General features: G+C 39.0%; 1 protein-coding gene across 3 annotated transcripts in view; it reads left to right on the forward strand.

Moving 5' to 3' along the window:
* NPR3 (natriuretic peptide receptor 3) overlaps positions 1-22,087 on the forward strand; it is an 85,483-nt gene that overhangs the window by 8,470 nt on the left and 54,926 nt on the right. For all 3 annotated transcript variants that reach the window (XM_011980808.1, XM_011980806.1, XM_011980807.1), the window contains exons 2-3: positions 5,541-5,663; positions 19,211-19,377. In XM_011980808.1, the coding sequence (XP_011836198.1) occupies positions 5,541-5,663; positions 19,211-19,377 (290 nt within the window). The remainder of the gene's footprint in view (positions 1-5,540; positions 5,664-19,210; positions 19,378-22,087) is intronic.

The raw sequence follows: 22,087 nt of genomic DNA on the forward strand, positions 1-22,087 counted from the left end.
TGTTTGTCTGTTATTGGTGTATAGGAATGCTTGTGATTTTTGCACATTGCTTTTGTATTGTGACACTTTGCTGAAGTTGCTTATCAGTTTAAGGAGATTTTCGGCTGAGATGATGGGGTTTTCTAAATATACAATCATGTCATCTGCAAACAGGGACAATTTGACCTCCTCATTTCCTAATTTAATACCCTTTATTTCTTTCTCCTGCCTGATTGCCCTGGCCAGAACTTCCAACACTATGTTGAATAGGAGTGGTGAGAGAGGGCATCCTTGTCTTGTGCCAGTTTTCAAAGGGAATGCTTCCAGTTTTTGCCAATTCGGTATGATATTGGTTGTGGATTTGTCATAAATAGCTCTTATTATTTTGAGATACATTCCTTCAATACCTAGTTTATTGAGAGTTTTTAGCATGAAGCATTGCTGAATTTTGTCGAAGGCCTTTTCTGTATCTTTTGAGATAATCATGTGGTTTTTGTTGTTGGTTCTGTTCATGTGATGAATTACGTTATTGATTTGCATATGTTGAACCAGCCTTGCATCCCAGTTATTTTGTAGCTATTTTGCACAGTTGGCCACTGTGGGTTCTTCAACATCCTCCTGGGGCTTCCATCACCTGTCTGTAGAGCTAGATCCCTGTGTGTTTCTCTTTTTTGATTATGTTTTTGTTTTGGTGGAGCACATCTACCAAGAGCTTTCGGAGAAAGGATGAATAAGGCCAAAAGTTTGAGATGTTTTGTGACTAAAAATTTTCATCATACCTTTATACATAATTATAGTATTCTAGGTTGGAAATAATTTCCCTCAAAATATGACAGTATTGCTTTACTGTCTTCTAAATTCTAACATTGTTATTAGAAATCTGGAATCAGTTTGGATTCTGAACTTATTGTTCGTTGCTTTGCTTTCCTGGAAATTTTTAGACTCTTCTCCTCTTCCTTGTGTACTCAATAGGCCTCTTTTATCCAGAAGCTCATATCTTTTAATTCTTTTAATTCTGGGAATACTTCTTAAATTATTTCTGTGATAGTTGTATCCTTTTCATTTTCTCTATTTCCTCTTTCTAGGTTTTTTCTAATTTGGATGCTAGACCTCTTGGAATAATCCTCTACTTTTCTTACCTTCTGTTTCCCAACTATCTTTTTTTTTTTTTTTTTTTAATTCATCTTATTTGGATATTTCCTTGGCCACTTTTAAAGTTACTGTTGAGTTTTTCATTTTTGGTATCATATTTTCAGTGTGTAGGACATGGCATACTCTGCTTTGCTTCCATGCAGTAATATCCCTCTTTTCCTTCTAAATTTAGAATTAACTGGAAGTTGGGTACAGTAACCAGATGGAGAATATGAATATATCCCTATTATTGATAAAACCAGTTGAACATGGATTTAGATCTATTTCCAAAAGGGCCTGCTTGCTATTACTTCCTCCCAGAATTAGGCAGGAATATCTACTAAATCACAGACAGTGCCATTTAGCTGCAAATCTCCCCTGCTAACTCTTGACCATGTGACAAAAGAAGCCCATGATGTGTGCTCTCTGCAAACAGCCACAACCCAAAGAAGAAGGAAGGAAAGACTGAGCCAGCGTACTCAGTTTTAGGCTCAACAGTCAGACATTTCACTTCTTTTCCTCTTGTTGGGGGTGAGGGGAGGGAAAATGAAAGCACCTTGAGAGATGAGAAATGTTAACCCATTAGAGGTTTCTCCCAATGAAAACTTGAGGTTTTGGAAATAACTATCCCCCCGATTCAGGGATACTACCTGGAATGTTTTTGATTCTCTGAATTGATACCTCTTTGCATTTCTCTCTGCTGTCCTTAGAGTGATTGCAAGAACATGATGCAATAGTGAGAAGTCATTTACAGAAGTAATTGTGGGAACCAGATGATGGAGGGTGGCATGGAACATTGAAAGTTCTTTGGCAAGGAGGATAAAATAGAGTAGAATGAGGAAAAGTTTATACATAAAGTTAGAGTTACATCATCGTCCCCTCTTTTAGAATTTTAACAATTTGACCCAAAATTAATATTTATGTATTTAACTATACTGAGATACAACAAAAACTGCCTTAATTAACCTCCATTTATGCAGGTCGCAGGATTAGCTGATGTTCTCTGTTCTCTATAAATCTTATCACTTGTTGGTAGATGCTGGCAGCTAGTAGAGTTCTCCTGAGTGTGCCACACACTTCTCATACTTCTTCATATATTTTCTAAGAGTTGTCCCCAAGTCTGTTGATGCTGGTTGTGCTTATTATGATAAATATGTAATTTAATTAGTTATTATATAAATTGATGAAACATAAGCAGGAAAAGAAAGTTATTTTAATTAAAACTATTCTAAACCTTTTGATTGTATAAAGGCAAGTTATTAAAAATACTTGCTGTTCAATTAGGCATGAGTGAGACAACCCTAAGAGATTGGGGAGCATCATAAAAATCTAGGATCATGTACTCTGACTGCTTTGCCAGTGTCATTAGGTGCTTGTTCTAGTTTGAACTGAAACTGGATGATAATGTGCATTATGGGTTTGGTTTATTCAAGAAAGACAATGCTCTGCCTATGAACTTGGAAATTAGGGCTTCCTTTTGAGTCTTAAATCACATGGCCAACACAAAATGGATAAGATCTAAAATAATCAAAATCTGCTTAGATAGACACAGTGTCACTCTATGTCTCTCTTGCTCAGTCTAAGTGGGTGCTAACATTTACAGAAAGAATGTAGGCTGGGTCTGATGGCTCGTGCCTGTTATCTCAGTACTTTGGGAGGCCCACGATGGGCAGATCACTTGAGGCCAGGAGTTTGAGACCAGCCTGGCCAACATGGTGGAACTCTATCTACACAAAAAGTACAAAAATTAGCTGGGTGTGGTAACATGCACCTGTAGTCCCAGCTACTTGGAAGGTGCTGAGGTGGGAGGATCATGTGAGCCCAGGAGATGGAGGTTGCAGTAAGCTAAGATTGAGTCACTGCACTCCAGTCTGGGTGACAGAGTGAGAGTCTGTCTCCAAACAAACAAACAAAATAACAACAACAAAAACCAAAACAAAGAATGTGTCCATCAGAAGGACTTGGTAGTGGTGGGGTGTCTGTTAGTTTGTTTTCTGTTGCTATGACAAAATACCACAGACTGGGTGATTTATAAAGAAAGAAGTTTATTTAGCGTATGGTTCTAGAGGCTAGGAAGTCCAAGAGCATAATGCCAGCATCTTGTGAGGGCCTTCTTGCTGTGTCATAACACTATGGAGGGCATCACATGGTAAGAGAGCAAATTTGTGCCAACTCAGGTCTCTCTTCCTCTTCTTCTAAACTGCCAGTCCCATCTTAGGGGACCTACCCTGATGACCTTATCTAATCGTAAGTATCTACCAAAGGCCCCATCTCCAAATACCACCAACAAATGATTTTGAGCATTAAGTTTCCAACACATGAAATCTGGGGGACACAACCAAACCATAGCAGGAAGAGAGAGAAGGAGATGGGCCAGGAATGTAAAAATAGAAAAAAGGTGCCACAGAGGCCAGTGTTTAGGGAAACTTCAGGCAAAGTTTAGGAAAGCTGGTCCTCTGGTCCTTGGACCCTGCCTGTTTGGTCCTGGACCAGATATATCTCTTAGATGGATGCCTAGGGTCATCAAGTCCTGGTGACTTTGACAGCTGAATCCTCTACTGGCCTCCCTGATTCTGATTTCATCCTTACTTGCATCCTACTGCTTATAATTTGTCTCTCCAGTTAGCATGCCCAGCTATAGGGCATGTTGACACAAATATATTCATAACCATCCTGGACCTCATTGAATTTAAATAGTATGCATTTCAGATTACCTACACATATCTGAGTTAGGTTATTGGAAACTTGCCCCTAAGCAATGATTCTACTCTCTATATGTTGACAGAATCAGGTTCTGCATCTTGGAATTGAGAGCCAGATCCTGGACTATGATCACTTGCTCGAAAAATGATGAGGGCTGCTTGGTGGCCAATCAGCCAGAACTTCCCGGAACCTCCTGGAGACATCTACTCTTGGAATCCACATTCTTCAAACTTGTCCAGCCTCAGTCCCTTGTTGAATGTGTTATGGGACACCTTGACTCTTTGTTCATTTAAGAGGCTAGAATCAAATCAGAGGTAAAACAAGGATCTAAGTCATAACAAATAATTAGGAGTTTCTTTGAAAACTTTCTTACTGAGGCATCTTGGAATTGATTATCCCAAATATATACCTATACTTTCAGGGCAGAAACAACACCTACTCCCATTGTTACAGATCTTTAAGAATTTTGTATTGTTTTAGAAACTTTTTATCTAGAGCTTTTATGCTGTACACCTAGCCCTTCTAGGGTATGAAATGTCAGAGTCATGATCTAACACTGAATTAACGTGTGCAGTAAACTAAATATCAACAAGAGCCCAACCTCCATGCAGGTTGCCAAGGCTGCTTTGGCATAGCCTGAAGTTTGTTTTACGTCTTTCAGCACCCATGCTTTTACAAAGAACATACACATCTTGGAGGGCTGGCATGCATCGTGATAATGCGGTTTATAGCACCCAGGTCTCTCCAGGTCTCTCTGCACAGTATGTGTGCAGCAAAACACAGTGGATCTGGTCATGGAGACCTGGGTCTATCAACAGGGGTCAAATTGACTGGGTAATGGTCAAGCCCTACTTCACTCTAGCCTGTGTAGCCCTTATATGGTAGGCAACAATATCCAGTTCGAGAGGCTTTCGAGTTGTGTGAAGCCTCTTGAATCCAACAGTGTGGATATAAACTGAGAGAACAGGGGAGAGACACCTGGAATCTTACAAATGATTTCTTATGTATGTTGAGACAACCTGAAAATAATGTTTTAAAATTCAAACAGCAGAAAGCTTGTAGCACTCCCTGAATCCTCTGACTTGTCAAGTTAATGTTCTCTCTAAAATCATTAAGTTTGCTTTTTCAGGACAGTGCATTTACTATGCTATTAAGTATAAAAAGCAGTTGACAATTTTCACTATCTTATGTTGGGCAAATCTGGTGATTTATTTGATGCAGTTTTTTTTTAAAAAGAACTTTTTTTTTTTTTAAAAGAAAAGGTCCAGAATCCAATCCAGCATCACACACTGTAGTCAGTAGCCTATTCCTTTAAGCCTCTTTAAGTCTAGAATGTTTCCTCAGCCTGTCTTTGTTGTTCATGAAATTGACCATTTTAAAGAGCATACGCCGATTTTCTACAGACCATCCCCCAAGTTGGGTTTGTGACTGCCTCCTTCTGATTAGATGTAGACTGCCCATCTAGACATTTTGGTCCTTAGAGTGTTATTCCAGGTGTCCCATTTGTGTGTGTTCCCATGGTTGGTGATGTTGGCTTCCATCTCTTGGTTATGGAGATGTCTGCTAGGTTCCTCCATGGTCCATTTGTAGTTAATAAGTAATTGTGAGGAGATACTTCAGGACCATACAAGTATCCCATTCCTTGTCAGATGTCCCTCACTGGTGTCAGCATGCTCAAAGCGCTCTGCAAAGGGGTGCCTCATGTGTGTTGTTTGTTCCTCCCCTAGTGGTGATCATGTGTGCGAGCAGTGACACCGTCCGGAGCATCATGCTGGCGGCGCACAGGCATGGCATGACCAGTGGAGACTACGCCTTCTTCAACATTGAACTCTTCAACAGCTCTTCCTATGGTAACTCTGCTTCCACTTTCCCCTCCTCTGCTAAGGTTCCAAGAGAGGTTATCAGATGCCGATGAATGGTGGGTTGGATAAATAATATGTGGTACATAAACACCATGGAATACTATGCAGCTATATAAAAGAATGGAATCATGTCCTTGGCAGCAACATTAATGGAGCTGGAGGCCATGATCCAAACAAATTAAAGCGGGAACAGAAAACCAAACACTGCATGTTCTCACTTATAAGTGGGAGCTAAACATTGAGCACACATGGGCATAAACATGGAAACAATAGGCACTGGGGACTCCTGGGGGTGGTGGGGATGGGTTAGAAAACGCTGTTGGGTATTTACATTCACTACTTAGGTGATGGGAACCATACTCCAAACCCCAGCATCACACAATATTTCCATGTAACAAATCTGCACATGTACCCCTTGTATCTAGAATAAAAGTTAAAATAAAAAACAAGGGGGTTGTGAGAAAGATTCAAAAATTTGAAATATGTCCATAAATGCGATTTCCATAAATGCAATTTTGGAAATTTGTGACTCTGAACACTCCTACAGCTTCTCAAATTTCTGGAATTTGCTTGATCTCTAACAATTCAATTAGAGCAAAAAGATACCATAGTCCTGTGATGTCAAGACACCTGTCTGGGTATGAGCGTAGCCCAGTCCTGCACTCCAAATGATCATAAATCCAGGTCCCAAAGACCCCTTGTCCAGTGCTTTTCCAACTGCATGTTGCTATCATCTTCATGAAAGTATCATGAACAGAATAATTTCAATGAGATTTGGGCAGAATTTTTAATAGAATGGAATAGACTAGAACATAACACTACTGAACAGGTAAAGGTGTGTCACACTTAGCGTGTGTATTGTTTTAGAAAGCTTTTACTTTAGTAATATTATTGCACATTTGTGTGTATATGTGCATGTTACACCTATGTTTACAATGGGTCACAGTGTGAAATAAAATAACTGTTATTGCAAATTGAGGTAAAAATCATTTGAAAGCCACTGTTCCCAGTCCCCTTTCTTTCAGATTACTGCACCTTAAACCTCTCCTATACAGAAGTTGTGAGCCACTAATGTATAGAGTTGAAAGCATTTAATTCCCTATAATGAATCTGGGGAAGTTTGCAGGGTTCCTGTTATGGAGGGTGTTTAGGGAGATCATAAAGATAATAGGTACAAGACGTTTCTCCCCCAAATGTGGTTAGGGCTCTCTCTGAAGCAGACAGCACAGGGCTACAGAACATGTTCTCAAACGCTGCATGCTGGCTGCTCAGAGTGGAGCAGTGGTAAGGGAAGTGTAAGTGTGTATATCACAAATGGCATGTTTATACTGAGCTTCACTTCCCAGTTCTTGCTGATGAGATATAGTTGGACAGGATCTAAACCTTAAAACATAAGCCCCGGTTTCCTGCTCTGATATCCTGGTTTACTGGAGCAGTACATCATTGTGCATATACAGATAATAAAACACACTTATCATGGAGATAAAGAAAAGTTGATGAAACAAAAGTAGCCACTGCTTCCTGTAGCGGATAAAATTGGAGATTTGAGACTTGCAAGATAAACACCCTATTTTGCCCTCCTTGCTGCCATGATGGTCTTTTCCCCTCTGTTTCACACAAGCAGAGTGGTGGTTTCACTTCTTGACTCAAGATCAGAATGCAGTTTTACTATGGGCTGCACGGTTAAGTTCATTGAAATAATGGTAGAAACTAGTGAAAATGAAAAACATGTATGTTGAGTTTTGCAAGTTGGCAACTACAAATACAGAATTTAGACGCAGTGCATGTGAATTTAGAGACATTAGGCCTGGCAAGTACCTAATACAAATGTTAGGTACTAGAATTCCTCTCATCCACAGATAAAGCCTTTATTACTTTTCCCTGTTAATTACAATACATGAGTATTGTAGACAATTTAGAAAACACAGAAAAGCACGGGAAAGTAAATAAGTTATCATAATTCTGCCATGCAGACAAAAGTACATTGATAATTTTTAGAAGTATGTACATCCTGCCTATTTTATAAATATATGTCTTACAAAAATATTCTTCAATATATTGATCATACTATTTATAGTATGGCTCTATGTTCTTTCATAATGTTGATAATCATCTTTTATAAGTCTTATTTTTCAATATTGATGTTGTTCCCAGCTTTTTGCTATTAAGAACAGTGCTGTGTTGAGTATACACACACACATATACACTCTCTCTCACATATTTGTACATATATATATTATCTGTAAAATAAATTTCTAGAAGTAGAATTGCTGGCTCAAAGGTTATGTGCTTTTAATGTTTTTTTTTTTGTTTGTTTGTTTTTTTGTTTTTTTTGAGACGGGATCTCACCCTGTTGCCTGGGCTGGAGTATAGTGGCGTGATCTTGGTTCACTGTAGCCTCAACACCCTGGGCTCAAGTGATCCTTCTACCTCAGTCTCCTGAGTAGCTGGGACTACAGGCATGTGCCACCAAGCCTGGTTAATTTCTTTTATTTTCTTTAGAGACAGAGTTTCATCATGTTGCCCAGGCTAGGCTTGAACTCCTGGGCTCAAGTGATCTGCCTGCCTCAGCCTCCCAAAGTCTGAAGGGACTACAAGCATGAACCACCATGCTGCCTGCCATTTAGGTTTTGATAGATATTGTCCATTTTTACTTTTGCAGCAAAGTGTGTGATTATCCGTTTTCCTGTAACCTTGTCAACCCTGTATAATCTAAGTTTTACCTTATTTTATTTAATTGAATTTCTTTTTATGTTTATAAGCAAAGTTTTGCAGTTTTCTCATTTATATTGTGCATTTTTCTTGTTGTGTTTGTTCTTAGGTATTTTATGTTTTTTGGTTGTTATTATAATCTTGATCTTTTCCCATTGTATTTTGGAATGATATTTATGTAGAGAAGCAATGAGTTCTTGTTTATTTATTTTGCAAGAATTCTACTTATTAAAATCCTCTGCTCTAATAGTTTTTGTATCATTTCAAATAACAATGACAGTTTTTTTCTCCATTTTGATAGTTGAACATCCTATTTCTTATTCTTTTCTTATTGCATTGGCAAGAACTTCCAGAATAATATCATATAACGGGGGTTATACTTTAAATTTTGACTTCTGTCATGAAGTAGATGGTAAAGTACCCTTTTATTCCTAGTTTATCAAGTCTGATTTTTAAAATCAGAAATGAATATTGAATAATATGAAATGCATTTGACTTGTTCTCCTAATAAATTTAAAAATATTGGGCCACCATGGCATTCTTGGAATCAAGTGTACTTTGTCATGATGATTTTTTAAAAGATATATTGTTGAGTTTAAGTTTTTAGTGTTTTATTTAGGGTTTTGGATCTATATTCATGAGTGAGATTCAAGAGCAGTTTTTGGCTGGACCGCAGTGGCTCATGCCTTTAATGCTAGCACCTTGGGAGGCCAAGGCAGATGGATTACCTGAGGTCAGGAGTTTAAGACTGCCTGGCCAACATGGTGAAACCCCGTCTCTACTAAAAATACAAAAATTAGCTGAGTGTGGTGGTGTGCACCTATAATCCCAGCTACTTGGGAGGCTGAGGCATGAGAATCGCTTGAACCTGGGAGGTGGAGGCTGTAGTGAGCTGAGATCTCACCACTGCACTCCAGCCTGGGCAACAAGAACGAAACTCGATCTCAGAAAAAAAAAGTGTTTTTTTGGGATGACATTGCCAGATTTTCGTATCAGGTTCTTATTAGCTTTATAGAATTAATTGAGATACTTTCCATTGTTTTCCATGCTCTATAACAATTTTGATACCATAGGAATATTCCTTGAAATAAGAAAAAAGTTCAACTCTGTATTTGCACCTAACTTCTTTCTGGAAGTAATTTTTGGACAACTTAAAAAAACTCTTCTATAGTGAAATAATTTCACACATAAAAAACTTACAAAAAATGTAAGTTGAGAATCACTTATTTGAAATTCTTGGTATTAAAGTGTTTCAGATTCCAAGTTTTTATTTGGATTTTGGAATCTTTGTGTGATATATATATACATATATATGTGTGTGTGTGTGTGTGTGTGTGTGTGTATATATATGTAAAATGAGATATCTTGGAGATGGGACCCAAGTCTAAACATGAAATTCATTTATGTTCCATATACCTTATACACATAGCCTAAAGATAATTTTATTTTTTTCCCTAAGGATGCTGAATAATCTGTATATCGTGTGCCTGTGTTTTGACCCATCACATGAAGTCAAGTGTGGAATTTTCCACATGTGGTGTTATGTTGTTATGTTGGTGCTCAAAAAGTTTTGAATTTTGGAACATTTTGGATTTCCCATTTTTGGAGTAGGATGCTTAATCTGTATAGAGACTTCATGTACAGTTATGTGTTGCTTAATGATGAAGATACATTCTGAGAAATGAGTGGTTAGGCGGGTTCAGCATTGTATTAACACCATAGATGGTTTTCATACAAACCTAAATGGCATATAGCTTACTACACACCTATGCTATATGGTATAGCTTGTTGCTCCTAGGCGATAAACATGTACAGCAAGTTACCGTACTGAATACTGTAGACAATTATAGCACAATAGGATTTGGGTATCTAAACATAGATTCTATCTAAGCATAGAAAAGGTATAGTAAAAATACAATTTTATAATATTATGGGACTGCTGTCATATATGTGGTTTGTCATTGACCGAAATGTATTTGGAGCTTGTTTGTACATATTTTACCAAGCTTCCTCTAACGTTACCAAATAACCATAGTACAATATCAAAACAGGGAAATTAATGTTGGCACAATATTATTAACTAAACTACAGGCCTATTTGAAGTTTACCACCACTTCGGCTAATGTTCTTTTTCTGTTCCAGGATCCAATCCAGGATCTCACACTGCCATTTAGTTGTTGTGTCTCCTTTATCTCCTCCAATATGTGATAGTTCCTCAGTCTTTCCTTCTTTCATGACTTTGACACTTAAAAAAAAGTTTTCACTATGACCAAGTGGGGTTTATCCCAGGGATGCAAAGTTGGTTGTATATTTGAAAAACAATCAATTTAATCCATCAAATTAAGGAAGTTAAAGAAAAAAAATCACGTGATCATATCAATAGATACAGAACAAGCTTTTAACAAAATTCAACACCCATTCATGATCTTAAAAATAAAAAATAAAAAATTATAAAACAAGAAACATAGGGGAGCCTGCTTAGGTTGACAAAGAATACTACAAAAACCTCACAGCTGATATCACAATTAATGGTGAAAGACTGAATGCTTTTCCCATAATATGAGAAACTAAGCAAGGATGTTCACCTTCATTACTCATTCAATTTGCCACTAGGGGTTCTAGCCAGATAAACAGGGCAAGAAAGGAAAATAAAAAGCATACAGGTTGGAAAAGAAGAAAAAAGTCTGCTGTTTTGTGCAGATGTCATGGCTGTCTATGTATTGAATCCCAAATAATCTACAAAAATTCCTTAAAGCTATTTAATGAGTTTAGCAAGATCCCAAGATACAGGTTCAACATACAAAAATCACTTGTGTTTCTATATTTTAGCAATCAACATGTAGATGTCAAAATCAACAATATAATATCATTTGGTCAAAAAAGAAACATTTAAAAATGTAAATTAAAAAATATCTAGTATTTTTTTGCTGAAAACTACAAAACACTGATGAAACCACTAATGAAAGAAATAAAACAATGATCTGTATTAATGAGAGACATACTTTGTTCATGAATTGGAAGACTCAACATGGTGAAGAGGATAATTTTTTCTTACACTGAGGTTTAAGTAAATTTCTTATAAAAATTTCAACAAGTTTTTTTTAGATGTAAGGAAGATTATTCTAACTTTGACACTTTTCATGAACCCATTATTTTGTAGAATGTCTTTCAATTTGGATTTATCTGGTATTTTTCCACAATGAGATTGAGTTTGTGCATTTTGGTGAGAATACTGCAGGCGTGATGTTGTGTCCCTCTCATTGCATAATACCACTGCATAAGAAGCCATACTATATGACTTATTGCTGGTGATGTTTGGGCAACTTTTTAACACTTCCTTTCCTATGAGTTTAATTTTTCTGCTTCTTGAAAATTCTACTACACAGAGTTATACAGAATGCTCTTACACAACTTACAAAGTATACTTGGGGTTTCTGATTAGATCCTTTATATTTTACATTTCACACCATATTTGCTCAGACTTTGTGCTTTGGTGTTGTGCTGCCTGAGAGGCTCTGCCATGTACTAGCTGTTAACTCTAAGAGCTAAAGGTTAAGAGATGATTAAGAGCTTAATCTTTAACCCTGGCAAAGTAACATAACTCTGCCCTCCCCTGCAAGCCTTAGTTTCTTCTATTGAGAATAATAATACTTATCTTATGGCATCAGATTGAGTAATAAATGAGGTAATGTATATAAAATACCTTGCAAATTTCTTGGAATAACTATTTAATAAATGTTAGCTATATTTTATTAGTCCTAGTTTACTTTGACCATTACACCTAATACTTAAAAAATTATCTTAAGTTTATACATTTTTTTCTGTGGTGATAGGTTTATAGATAGATTTAAGGCCATACATTCTGTTGTCAGGTTAGCCAATGTTAACATAATACATCCCAATCACCTGGGTGCGTTAGGAATTGCATCTTCATGCACCTAACCAAGAAGTCCAGTTGTAGTGATTTTAAACAAATGTAGAGATTTATTCTCTTACCTGAAACACATCCAGAGGTGGGAAGTTGAAGGCAGGGATGATGACTTCCTAATGTCATCAGGAGTCCAGGCTGGTTCTGTTTTCCTGCTACTCTTAATCTTAGTGCATAAAATCCATTCTCAAGATCAAATATGGTGGCTAGAGCTCCAGGGATCATGTGTTAATTCTAGGCAAGACAAAGAGAAAAGACAACAGGCAAAAAGAGACCCTCCTGGATGACGTGGTTCTCTGTGAAAGGCTTTCCTGGAAGCCCCACTCATTAACTTCTGCTTACATTTCACTGACTAGCTCTAGTAATAAGGGATATCAGGGAATGTGTGCTTTTAATTGGACTCACTGCTATCCTACATCAATTTAGGAATCTGTTACTAAGGAAGAAGACAGCATGGATGTAGGAAGGCAACTGTCCGTCTTCCACAGACTCTGAAGCACCTTTTTCCTTGGGGTAGAAGCAGTCAACAGAATCACATGGTGGGCAGAGTGACCAAGACCGAGCTTCTGCTATACATCAGTAGTAAAGGGCCTTGTTTGAAACTTTGTACCCCAATAATCAGATATATATGTTCATGAAAAGTTCTTCAACATCTACCTCTCCCTGGGCCTCTTCATACCAAACCCTATACTTTTTCTAGGAAAAGGCCTCTGTTTTATTTTATTTATTTTATTATTTATTACTATTTTATTTTATTTGTTTTTTGAGACAGTTTCACTGTTGTCACCCAGGCTGGATTGCAATGGCATGATCTCAGCTCACTGCAACCTCTGCCTCCTGTGTTCAAGCAATTCTCCTGCCTCAGCCTCCCGAGTAGCTGGGATTATAGGCATGTGCCACTAAGCCCGGCTAATTTTTGTATTTTTAGTAGAGACAGGGTTTCACCATGTTGGCTAGGCTGGTCTCAAACTCCTGACCTCAGATGATCCACCTGCTTCAGCATGCCAAAGTGCTGGGATTACAGATGTGAGCCACCATGTCCGGCCAAGGCATCTAATTTTAGTCACTACTTATTTGATGTTGGATTGAAACAAACATATTGATAGAGTATCTATTTTTACTAATTACTAGATTGTTTGATCTTGGTGAGCACTCAAAAAAAGATTCTCAGATTTGCCCAAATTATGTGATTACAAGAGTTCAGTGGGTAATATATTATGGGATAATTCAAGTGATTGAAAATAAGACATAGGTTAGGTTTTAAACATAGGTTTAAAAAAGTCTAGAAAGAAGGTAATATATATTGCCCCATAGAGCTTTTAAAGGCACCGATTGACATTTTGGTCCATTGGCATTACCTACTTAGAAGGTAGGTTAGGTGGGTAATTTATCTGGGCGATCCTGTCCAGAACTGTTATTACTGTAGAGCTTCCCTATCTTCCTGAGAACTCAGAGAGCACTAATTAAGATGAGAACAGAAGTTCAGTAGAGATTGGTGATGCACACAAATTAAATTATTTGACTGGCTAAAAATGGAAAAATAACAGAAAAACCAGGGAGAGATTAGAATTATGTTTTGCCATAAAAGTGATACATGTACATTAAAGTCAATTTGGAACATAGAAAAAAGAAAAAGAATTCTCACATAATTCATCAATCATAACAGCTGCTAAACAGCATTTTGGCACTTCCCCTTCTAATATTTTTTCCTCTGCTACATTTGTTTTTAACGTTTTTGTCAACCACTGCATATACAATTTTAAATCTTAGAACACCCAAACTCTGATGAAATGAGTGTATGTTGGGTAGGGCGTTGGTATTTGGAGTCTGGCTTGTATTTGGATCTTGCTCCTATCATTTATTAGCTAAATGACTTTGGGCATGTTAATCTCCTTAAGCCTCAATTTCCTCATCTGTAAAATAGGGATTGTACTTAAATCTTTTTCAAAGAGTTGTTATGAGAATTAAAGAAAGAAATACTGCAGGTTAGAACAGCTGTGTGGAGCGTGCACAATGGTAGCCTCCATTAAGGGGTGCTGTTATTAACAATGGGTGTAATTGGACCAGCCTAGCCTTGGCAAGCATGTGACAGTGGGTCATTTGGAGAGGGTGGGGGTAAGCCAAGGAAGGCAGTTATTTTCTCTTCTTAAATGACCACCAGAGCTGAAGAGCCACAGTACTGTGGGGCCAGGCCAGGTGAATGCTAAGCATTCATTTCTTGGACAGATTCTGATGGCTCAGCTACTCATTCAGGTGATACATATTGAAAGTTTACTATGTGCTAGGTCCTATATAAGTACCGGGAACTACAGGATGGCACAGTTACCCCAACATGGGTACCCTTTATTGGCTGCAGCTCTTCAGCCACAGGGTTGCTGGGCATAGGGCTTGGTGCTGAGCAGACTACTTTCCTCTTTCATAAGTATTCTGGACCCAGTGTGAGCTTGGGTGTTTAATACGGCATTAGTATCCACCACTCCTCTGCAAGTGCTGTCCTCAAGGTCACCAGTGAGCTTCTCATGACCAAATCCATTAGCCTTACCTGACACCATGCTTCCATGCCTCCAAAGCTGTGCCACCCAATGGAACTTTCTGCAATGACGGCTGTGTTCTAGTCTGTGCTGCCCAATATGGTAGCCACTAGCCACATGCAGCATTGAGCGCTTTAAATATGGCAAGTGTGACTGAAGAGCTGAATTTTTAATTTTAATTGCATTTAAATAGTCACACATGTGGCTAGTGGCTCCTCCGTGAGACAGCACTGCTCTAGAGCATTCAATCTTGTTGTCATCCATCCCTTTCTGGTAACCCTATGCTCTTAGCTTTGGCAACACAGCATTCTTCTGGTTCTCTGTTAGCTCCTTGTCTCCTCTTACTCCTCTTGCCCACTAAAAATAGCATCCCCCCAAAGTGTCTGTGCTCTGCCCTTCTCCCTCTGCTTTGTGCACTGTCTTTCATGTCTGGTGAGGCAGCCCCTGGTTTCTAACTTGGAGTCAAGTGGAAATGACACCCAGCACGGTCTCTAATCCTCACTCCTCTTTTTGACTTTGGACTAGTGTTTCCACCTTTAGCCTGGTGGTCACTTGGACATTCTGCAGTCGCCTTGGATTTACCATACCCCTAACTGAAATCATCATTTCCATGTCCTCCTAACCCCCTCCTCCTCCACCCGGCTCTGCTGCTGCTTTACTGATAACCTGTTTTCCTTTTCTCCTTGGCGTCATCTGTGACGTGCCTCCCTCTCTGTTGTCCCTCACTCCCTAACTGTTGTACAGTCTTAAGATTCCTAACGCACAGCACTCTGCCTTTGTTCTCAAGGGCTCTCTTTTTTTGATAATAAAAGTCAAGGCTTATTGTTGAAAATTTACTATATTCAGAAAAATACCAAAAAGAAAAGAAAAGAAAAGAAAACTTGCGCATAATTGTAACCATCCCGAGAACCATTTTTAACTTTTTTGGTGTGACTTCCCACATATAACCTTCCCTAACCTCTTGCCTGGATTACTGTGGCTGTGAACGCTTGGTGTCTCCCCCACCCTAATCCACTGCTATTTCCCAAGGCTGATTCTCATCATATCACTCTTCTGTTCTGCTCATAAATCTCCAGAGGCACCCAGTTGTCTACTGCATTAAGTTTGTCCCCACTGATGGGGCATCATGCCAAGCCGACCTCTGCTTTCCTAATGCTCAACAGCCCTGATATGGGAGATGTTACTGACACACCACAGTTAGAAATGCCCACAAAAGCAGGAACTCAGTATCAGTTATGGTTAGAATAGATACCAATTTAGCTTGGCTTAAATTCATTAAGCACTACTATTTCCATCCTTTTTTTCTAGGAAGCAAAACTCCAGGCCAGGCTCGGTGGCTCATGCCTGTAATCCCAACACTTTGGGAGGCTGAGGCAGGTGGATCACTTGAGGTCAGGAGTTCGAAACCAGCCTGGCCAAGACAGTGAAACCGTGTCCCTCATAAAAATACAAAAATTAACTGGATGTGGTGGTGCATGTCTGTAATCCCAGTTACTTGGGAGGCTGAGGAAGGAGAACTGCTTGAACCCTGAAGGCAAAGGTTGCAGTGGGCTGAGATCATGCCACTGCACTCCAGCCTGGGTGACAGAAAGAGACTGTATCTCAATAAATAAATAAATAAAATAAAAGAAAGAAAAAAAAATGGAAAAAAAGAAAAGAAAAAAAAAAAAAGGAAAACAAAATTCCAAAGCCATTACCTTTTAGATTGTGGTAGACAGATTTATTATACTGGATTTTGCTTCTTTGCAAATTAAAAAAGTTTTTGTCCATTTGGTTCCCTGAGATAGTTGCACGGTGTATATACACATAGAAAATACTATGTGTATTTTCTAATTACATAGCATACAAGTCTGTAGAGTTAAGCATTTCCCTTCTTAGACCCCTGGAGAAAACTTTTTTTCCAGAGCTGAAACTCGTACCCTCTTTGCTTGAGACATCACCTCTACTGTCTTGATACTTTGAGTCAATGAAAAATGAATCAATAACTATTTATTGCATGCCTGCAAGCAATGGGCTCCTCCATTGGACAAAGATGTCCTGAGCATTCTTAGAATTTGGGGTCTTCCTGGCGATGGACTTGGCCTCTTAACAAAGGCCATGCTGTATCTTGATGATTGAGCATCCAGCTGGTTTTGCCTGCTTGATGGCTCACTGGCCCGAGCATGGGTATGACTCTGCCCACACTGTTGCCTCCTCAGTGTCTGGGAGGTTTCATGGGAGAGAAGGAAGACTTTGTCAAGTTTTGCTCAGTGGCCTGAAAATTAATCTTGTGCTCAATGAGTACAGATTTAGTTCCTAATGAATTCTGTCCTCAGCTGTGTCTTATTTATCTTTTAACAGCTCCCTGGCACATGTAAGCAATTAATAAATGGTTGCTATTATTAGGATTATGATTATACAGATGCCTGTGCAAACATTTTCTTTGTCTCTGCCTTTTCTCGGGCTCTAGACTAAGTGCCCAGCTGCCTCCTGGCTGTCAGGCACATTTGCACCTTGCCTGTGTTGTGATGTAGGCTCAGCCAAGCATGCCTTCCACCCTCCTCCCCTCCTATTAAAATCCTGTTCACACAGTTAGGACCTTTCTAATGCCTCTTCCTCACATGCAGCCTTTCCCCAGGTTAGAGCTCATTGCCTCTTCTTCTCTGCTTTGTGTTGTTTCTTGTACCCCCCGTAGTAAGCTGTGGTCCTACCTGTAATAACTTCAGTTGTTTACGTGTCACACCCTCAGCCTCTCATTGAATGTGGTGGAGACTGTATTTACAATGCTCACCCTGCCAGTCTCAGGACCTTGTATAGTTCATACATGTTTGTCTGATTCACACTGTCATAGAAATTCCAAAGCCCCCAAGTCTTTGTTAAACTTCTTCAGGAAGAGTAGAGCGAGTGCCACAAAGTCCTGGCCGTATATCCCAGAGACATTCTCATGGCTTAGCTGTTGGGTTCGAGGCCTCTGCCAAGGATGAGGGGGCTGGCGCTGGACTCCGGCAGGTGGAGTTCCTTGTATTTTCAGAGATCACCAGGAATCATAATAATAGTTCATAGAAAAATAGCTTTTCGTCAAAAGTTAGAGGTCCACCTTGTCTTTTGGGGCCTTGTAAGTCACATGTTTTCTGGAAAATAAAATAACGAAGAGAAAAGTAATTATTCTTACTCACATAATTTTTTGCTTTTGTAAAAGAGAGACCTGTGAAAGACTGGGATACCCAGCTTCTCACCGCATCAGTTTCCTTATCTGTAAAATAGAGAGGATCATAGTACCCATATCGCGGGGTCTTGTGAGGAGGAATTATTTTTATGCATATAAAGTGCTCAACAAATAGAGCTTTTATTATTATTATTTTATTATTTATTTTATTATTATTATTACATATGTGCTTAATAAATGTTAGCAATGTTAGTTATTATTATTATATATATACTTAATAAATGTTAGCAATTATTATATATGTACTTAATAAATGTTACCAATTTTTATCTCATTACCACTAATGCACTAATGGACATTGTCTAATAAATAATTTCTATGATGTTGCTAGCACTAGAGAGACACGAATCTTTGAGTTCACCAAAGCTACTGTTCACCCTGAAAAGATTCAAGAAATATCAATAATCTCAAACTTTTTTAACAGCACTAACTTTCTTTTTTTAAAATTATACTTTAAGTTCTGGGATATATGTACAGAACATGCAAGTTTGTTACATCGGTATACACGTGCCATGGTGGTTTGCTGCACACATCAACCCGTCATCTACATTAGGTATTTGTCCTAATGCTATCCCTCCTCCAGCCAGCCCCCCACCTCCTGACAGGCCCTGGAGTGTGAAGTTCCCCTCCCTGTGTCCATGTGTTCTCATTGTTCAACTCCCACTTATGAGTAACATCACTAACTGTCTAATAGTTGTGCATATCCATTGTCGTGCATCGCTGTGACCTGCCGTCCCACCCACACATAACATCAGGTTTATTATGCCACACTAGCCACTTGATTCACCTGCACATTTGATCGTAGGTATTAAAAAAGAAGTGTGAATGGCAAGGAATAAAAACTGAATTCTTTCTTTTATAGTGCTGCAATTTTGGGGGTGGGGTAGAGCTGAAAATTGCAGTTACCTGATTATTACAAGGCAATTACCTCAACAGTACTCTTCTTCTTGCTCACGTTTCAAAGGAACACATGTGCAAAGGGCCTTCTTCTCCTTTAATGGTCTTGACATCGCATCATACCTAAGGGCAGAACTATGACAATACTTCTCTTCCTGGTTGCCAAAAGTAACATGCGGGGGGCACATCGCAGTTGTAAAGGCAGAATGGCCTCTTTTTGGTGGCTGGCTTGAAATTGCAAATATTTTTATTTCTTTCATAGGAGATGGCTCGTGGAAGAGAGGAGACAAACACGACTTTGAAGCTAAGCAAGCATACTCGTCCCTCCAGACAGTCACTCTACTGAGGACAGTGAAACCCGAGTTTGAGAAGTTTTCCATGGAGGTGAAAAGTTCTGTTGAGAAACAAGGACTCAATATGGAGGATTACGTAAGTGCCTGATTATGAACCTAGGCCTTCAGCATCCTGAAAACAGTCTTCTAATTAAATCAGAGATGACAGAGTGTCCCGTTCTGAGCCATTCAAAAATTCCTAGGTTCAGGTCTGAATTTCACTGTTGCCTTCTGTGTGTGTGTGTGTGTTTTTTTTTTTTTCTTTCTGAGTGGTTTTCCTCCTTCCCTCCCAAATATACTCACTATCATCTCTACCCTTCACTTACACTTTTTCAGCTGCTGCAGGAAGGACCATTGCTATTTCGTGGGCACTTGTGGTGGTGCTGAGTAGAATGTCTGTAGACTTCCATCACGTATTTGACTAAGAGGGTTTTGGGGGAGAAGAAGGATGAAGGAGTGCCAAAGGTTTGCATGCGTCATTTTTCCAAAACTTGGTGGCATTGGGTATTTGGGGTTTTAGGAGACACTTTCTTTTGGCAGCCTGGCTTAGCGTTCTGGCTAGTCTGCTTGTGGATGGTGTTGTCGCCTCTTTCTGCTGGAAGTTGCTTCCTACTCACATATTGCAGGACTTCACATTCCATTAGTGCTGTTGTTACTAGTGCATTTCAGGAGTGGACAAGAGTCAGAACCTTAGTTCAGACTGAGGATTAAGCAGAGGGACTCATCTAAGAGCTGGCACCGCAGGCAGCTGACCACACCTCATTTGGCATCATTGTTTTGACTGCCTCTGACATGCTTTGCTGCATGGCCAACACACCACTCCTGTAAATCCTTTCTTAGAGCAGGATGAGCGGTGGGCACCTTGGACTAGTTGAGTAGGTGTGCTGGTCTTCAAAACGAATCACTCTACAGCATCCAAAACTGAAAAGGAGCACCTTCTTTCTCCTCTTCTTTTGTTTTGAGTCAGCATTTTGCTGTGTCCGAAACTCCTGGGCTAAAGCGATCCTCCCTGTTCAGCCTCCTGAGTAGCTGGGACCACAGGTGCACACCATCATGCCAGCTAATTGGGAGCACATTCTTAATGATAGGCGTACGGCCTGGATAGTCCCTGCTCAAATTGGATAATGATCAACTTCATAAGAGATGGCCACTTCCAAACAGGGTTTCTCCTAGTTTCTCTACTTGAAGTACCACGGAGTACTGGCATTGGCCTCAGAGCTGCCTTCAGAGTCTAGATCTAGCACTTCCGAGCTGTGTGATCTTGGGAAAATTGCTCCGTTTCCCCGATTCAAATTACTTGTTCCTGCTGGAGGATTTCGGATTATTTACCTGAAGCATTTAGCACTATCTCTGTCAGAAAGTTAGAACGAAATAAATGGTACCTCTTTTGTACCACTGTTTCAAGATTATACCTGTCTTTATAGGAATTTGTTATCAAATGGCATGCAAAGTGTCTTATACACATATTTATTAATGTTTTAAATGTTGCATATACTATACTCACATCATTTAAAATATCTTTTGACTTTTTAAATCAGTGCTGTCTGGTAGTTATACAACGTGAGCCAAAAAAGTGAGCCACATATATAATTTTAAATTTTCTAGTTGACACATTTGAAAAAGTGAAAAAAAAACAGGCGAAATTAATTTTAATAATATATTCCAATTAACACAATATAAACATAATATTTCAACATTTAATCAATTAAAAATTTTTAATGAGATGTTAATGTATTTCTTGTACTATGTCTTGGAAATCCAGTGTGATTTTACACTTACGGTGTGTGAAGCCCTTGTTCAAGTGCTCCACATGACATAGCCACACATGACTAGTGGCTACCATATTGGACAGCGTGTTCTGAATTATGAAAGAAGTAGGGTTTCTGCAACAGAGCCTACGTTTAAGGAAACATATGGTAGTGCTGTCATCATCCAAATCCTTTGTCTCAGAAACAAGAAAGAACACAAAAGGTATTGAACTTCTTCAGTAGTGCTGCCACATGTAGGCTGGGTCGTTATTGAAAACATCAAACTCTTTTACATATGCCACTGTATATTATTTTACTTTATTAGGTTCATATTAATTTTATGGTTTAAAAACTCAACAATGGTGCCATGTTGTCTGGTTTCCTCTCATTGGGCAAAAGTTGGCATCCCAGCCAGGAGCAGTGGCTGACGTCTGTCATCCCAGCACTTTGGGAGCCTGAGGCAGGCGATTGTTTGAGCTCAGGTGTTGAACATCAGCTTGGGCAACATGGTGAAACCTCATCGCTACAAAAAATACAAAAATCAGCCAGGCATGGTGGCATGCACTTGTAGGCCCAGCTACTTGGGAAGCTGAGGTAGGAGGATCACCTGAACCCAGGGAGGTCGAGGCTGCTGCAGTGAGCCGTGATCGCACCACTGCACTCCAGCCTGCGTGGCAGAGTAAGACCCTGTTTCAGAGAAAAAGTTGGCATCCCACTACTGGGTAATTCTTCTTGGTTATCTGTTATTCTGTGTTCATAATATTACATCTTATTTTAATGGTAGTCTAAGCAAAATCTCACTGGAAAGGTATACCTACTACAAAGATTTATAGAACATTCCAAACCTAATAAGAGCACTGTAGAGATTGTTTGCAGCCCTAGATTACCATACTGCTTCCCTCTGATAGTGGGACTGTTAAAACTGACTTCATAAATAAGTAAAAATTAGAATTTTAAGTAGAAGTTAGAGCTAACTATAATAACTTATTTTAGTTCTGAAGATGTGTCCATCTTTTGTATGTATGTAGGTTTTAGTGGGGCTTTTTTTTTTTTTTTTTT

This window comes from Mandrillus leucophaeus, unplaced genomic scaffold (assembly GCF_000951045.1).
Source record: "Mandrillus leucophaeus isolate KB7577 unplaced genomic scaffold, Mleu.le_1.0 Scaffold218, whole genome shotgun sequence".
Taxonomy (NCBI): domain Eukaryota; kingdom Metazoa; phylum Chordata; class Mammalia; order Primates; family Cercopithecidae; genus Mandrillus; species Mandrillus leucophaeus.